The 4,122-nt window shown below is 48.4% G+C and overlaps 1 protein-coding gene across 1 annotated transcript in view; it reads right to left on the bottom strand.

Annotated features, from left to right (window-relative positions):
• Window positions 1-4,122, bottom strand: part of Dnajc17 (DnaJ heat shock protein family (Hsp40) member C17) — a 38,688-nt gene that overhangs the window by 12,164 nt on the left and 22,402 nt on the right. Inside the window, exons 2-5 of the mRNA XM_028766850.1 lie at window positions 2,334-2,403; window positions 2,005-2,063; window positions 1,663-1,750; window positions 113-198 (exon numbers count right to left, since the gene is read on the bottom strand). Of these exons, the coding sequence (XP_028622683.1) occupies window positions 113-198; window positions 1,663-1,750; window positions 2,005-2,063; window positions 2,334-2,403 (303 nt within the window). The remainder of the gene's footprint in view (window positions 1-112; window positions 199-1,662; window positions 1,751-2,004; window positions 2,064-2,333; window positions 2,404-4,122) is intronic.

Consider the following 4,122-nt stretch of genomic DNA (forward strand, 5'->3'; position numbering starts at 1 on the left):
GCAGCCTGCATGTGGGACAGATCACCCAGCTCCCACAGCAGAGGCAACGAGCAAGCTCTTCCCAGACAGCAGCTACTCACCCTCACTCAGGACAGTGGGTCTGGGTGCTCACCTCCCGCTCTAGTGTGGTTGTGCTCCTGCTCTCTTCCTCTTCCTCGCTCACCTGGGCCTGGGCCTGCCGCTCTCTGGCCTCTAGGTCTAGGCACAAGGGTTGAGTGGTAAAATTTCTAGTCTGCATATCTATTATGGCTTCAGCCCACTCTGACTCTGGCTGTTTTCCCAACACCTCAAACAAGAGGGCACCACACAGCAACCCCACTCATCTCTTGCTATGCACAAACATTCCCAGTTACTTTTCATTGCAAAGGGACATACACAGAAGAGATGTGGGCTCCAGCCAAGCAGCCACGGGTCTAGAAGAGCTCACACTGACCAAGCAGGTTCTGTCCATGAAGTGAACAGAGTGTACAGGTAGATGCTGTGTCAGCGGCCCAGGGCCTTGTGTCAAAAGTGGCTGTGGGTGGAGCTGCTTGCTCTGTTACTGTGGTTTGGCACCGCAGCCTGACCTGGGCAGGGCCTCAGCTTTGCTTCATCTCCCAACACTGAACTCAAGCTGTCACTGTGTCCCCTCCTCACTCTCCTCTGCCAAGCTTCACTATGACCCGAGTTCCAGTGGCCTCTCCTCAGACAGGCAGGCTGCTGCTGGTGTACTCTACATCCCAAGCCCCAAGCCAGGCCAACTGTTAGAATAAACTCTTCTCTCGGGGCCTAGAACCCACTCTCCCTCTGCCTACCTGATTTACCCGGAACCTCCCAGTTTTGACCTTGCACATGCTAAGCAAGCATTCTATCACAAAGCTACACCCCAGCCCATTTATTTGTTTGGTAAATTCATTGAAAATGATCAAATTGGGGCTGGTGAGATGACTTGACAGGCAAGTGTGCTAGCTGCCAAGCCTGATGACTTGAGTTAGACTCCTGAGCCCACAACATGGAAGCAGAGAACTGGTTCTTGCAAGCTGTCTTCTGACCTCTACGGATGCTCTGCAACATGTACCTGTATATTCACACACCAAATAAATACATGTACAATGTGTCTTTAGAAGTTCAACTATACTTTGCTCCCTTGGAGCTCTGAGGAACTGTCCCAGAGTACAGGGTTAGTGGGCAGGAGCTAGACTGAGTGAAAAAGAGGCAGCCTCCACTGGAGGTCAGAACACTGACTTTACCCAAACTAGTGCAGGTCCCCACTCCAGCAAGCTTCTGGATATTAAAGATATATTTAATTTTACTATTATGTGCGTGAGTGTTTTGTCTGCGTGCACAATCTGCATGCCTGGTACCTGCAGAAGTCAGAAGACAGTGCCAGATCCCTGGAGCTGGAGTCACAGATGTGACTGTCATGTGGGCTAGGAGTCGCAGCTGGGCTCTCTGCCTGAGCAACAAGTGCTTTTAACCACTGAGCCACATCTCCAGCCCTGAGGGTCTTAACTTTAGTAGTATATCTACTAACAGATGTCATTTCTGAGAGCGCCTTTAGGACCCAGCCTCTCCAAACAGTTTTGCCAGGACCTGGGAAAGGCTCTAATAAGCAAGGTGAGAGAGACTAACAGCAAGGACTGAGGGAAGCCAGAGGCCAGCCAGCCCAGCAAGGTCACCTACCAAGTTTCACTTTCTTCCTGTTCTCGTCAAGTCTCTGGGTCCTCTCTTCTGCCTGCTTCTTGGCTTTCCTCACCTTGTCATATGCAGCCTGACCAAAAAAACAAGAACAAAACAAACAAACATGCAACAAACAAAACAGAGCAGAGTCAGCCAAAGAAAAAGTGCAGAGCTCCAAGAGTCTGCCTGTTCCCTGCCCCAACCCAGAATTACCAGGATCGCTCACATCCTAGAGCTAGTGAAGGCTGCCCCACTTAGCTTCTGAGATGCACAGGATGAGGTCTGTTCTAGGCAGCAGCAGTCTCTAGTCACTGGGACAATTCAGCTAAAGCTGGTGGTACTTACCCTGGCTGCAGCATCAGTCAGCACTTCCAAGGCCTGGGACAGCTGGTGGAAGAGTTCAGCTACACACAAGGACAAAACAAGAAACAAATGAAGCTTGGATGTGATGACACTTTGCTTCCTCAGTGGAATACTTCAAAGAAGCCAATACTGGCACACAGCAGGCCAACAATGAATGCTAAGTACACTCACAACCGACTGTGTACCCCCCCATGTAAAGCCACACCCTTCACTGCTCAAGGCAGTCATGTATGTCCATACCCACAGCACAGACACACAGAGCTGAGGTCAGGGGAGCAGGTCTCTTCCTTCCCAGGTCCTAAGAGGCTCACCTGCTCTGGGGTTATCCGGATTTTTGTCTGGGTGGCAGGAGAGTGCTTTTTGCCTGTATGCCTTCTTCACCTAGAAGAGTCAAGAAAACATAACCAGTCACCCTCCCTGAGGGACAATGGGAAAGCCTAAGCAATGTGGTGATCAATCTCATGCCACCTAAAAGAGGCTGTGGTCCCTTTTCACAGTCACCATGACGCTTGTAGTAAGAAGGCAAAGGCCATGGGGGGAGTGGCTGCTGACACCCAGCAGTCTCCTCACTTGATCCTGGTCTCACTCTTGGGGGCACGGAAGCTGTTACACACTTACTTAGTTATTTACCTTGTGTTCTTGTGTGTGCTTGCATGCCACAGTGTGCACATGGAGTCAGAGGCAGCATGTGGAGGTGGTTCTTTTCTTCCACCATGTGGGTTCCCAATCCGGCACTCAGATGTGCTCTGGGGAGGTGCCTTCAATCGCTCACTCATCTTGGTGACCTTATCCATGACATTTTACAAAATACTTTCCCTTTAACTCAGCCTCGGAATCTGAACTTGAGAGGAATGACTAAATATATAAAGATGCTCAATGCAACAACAGATAGTGGAACTAGCGAAACCTCTATCTCTGGGGGACCTATTAAAAACATGACAGTGGCCTGGTGTTATGGTAGTACATGCCTGTAAGCCCAGCTCTAAGGAGGCAAACGCAGGAGATCAAGAGTTCAAGGTGGTCCTGGGCTATATGTAACAAATTGTAAGCCAGCCCGGGCTACAGTAGACCCTATCTCGAAATCAAATCAAAACAAAACAAAACAAACAAAATAACCACAACAGGGCTGGAGAGATGGCTCAGTGGATAAGGACACTTGCTGTCATGTCAAACATTCTGAGTCCCGTCTCTGGAACTCACAAGTGGAAGGAGAGAACCAGTTCTTACAGGTTGCCCTCCAACTGTCACAAGCACACCATGGCAATAAACACATGTACCCTACACACAACACACAATAAGTAAGTATAATCTTAAATTCATTTTTATTTTTTGGGACAAGTTCTCTCTACATAGCTCTGACTGTCCTGGAACTCAGTATGTAGACCAGGCTGTCCTAGAACTCACATAGATCCTCTGCCTCCTGAGCCATGGGATTAAAGGTAAATAGCACCATTATATCCAGTTTAAAAAACTAACAGAGAAGTTCGAGGCCAGCCTGGTCTACAGAGTGAGTTCCAGGACAGCCAGGGCTACACAGAGAAACCCTGTCTCGAAAAAACAAAACAAAACAAAACAAAACAAAAAACAAAAACAAACAAACAAACAAACAAAAAGCCTAACAGAGGAAAATCAGTACTCAAACTATGTATATAATAACCACTCTAGGGTTTCTTTGTTTTTCCTCCCCCCTCCCTTTTTTTTTTTTTTGTTCAACACAGGGTTTCTCTGTGTAGCCCTGGCTGTCCTGGAACTCACTCTGTAGACCAGGCTAGCCTTAAACTCAAAAATCCACCTGCCTCTGCCTCCCAAGTGCTGGGATCAAAAGTGTGAGCCACCACCGCCCAGCTTGGGTTTAAAATTTAAAAGCAACTAAATCAAACAGTTACAGATGCCTGGTCAGGCACACCAGCACTTTTTCCTCAGAACATCAGAAGGACTCTGAGAAGGTGATGAGGAGTGATGGCTCAGACCTGTAACCCAAGCTGGGAGGCTGAGGCAGACAGGCTGTTCATGTCTGAGACAACGCTGGGACAGGGTGAGCTCCACAGACCCTATCTCAAAAAAGAAAAAAACAAAACAAAAAACCCAAAACCCAAAAAC

The sequence above is a fragment of the Grammomys surdaster genome, unplaced genomic scaffold (assembly GCF_004785775.1).
Source record: "Grammomys surdaster isolate TR1022 unplaced genomic scaffold, NIH_TR_1.0 170, whole genome shotgun sequence".
Lineage (NCBI taxonomy): Eukaryota > Metazoa > Chordata > Mammalia > Rodentia > Muridae > Grammomys > Grammomys surdaster.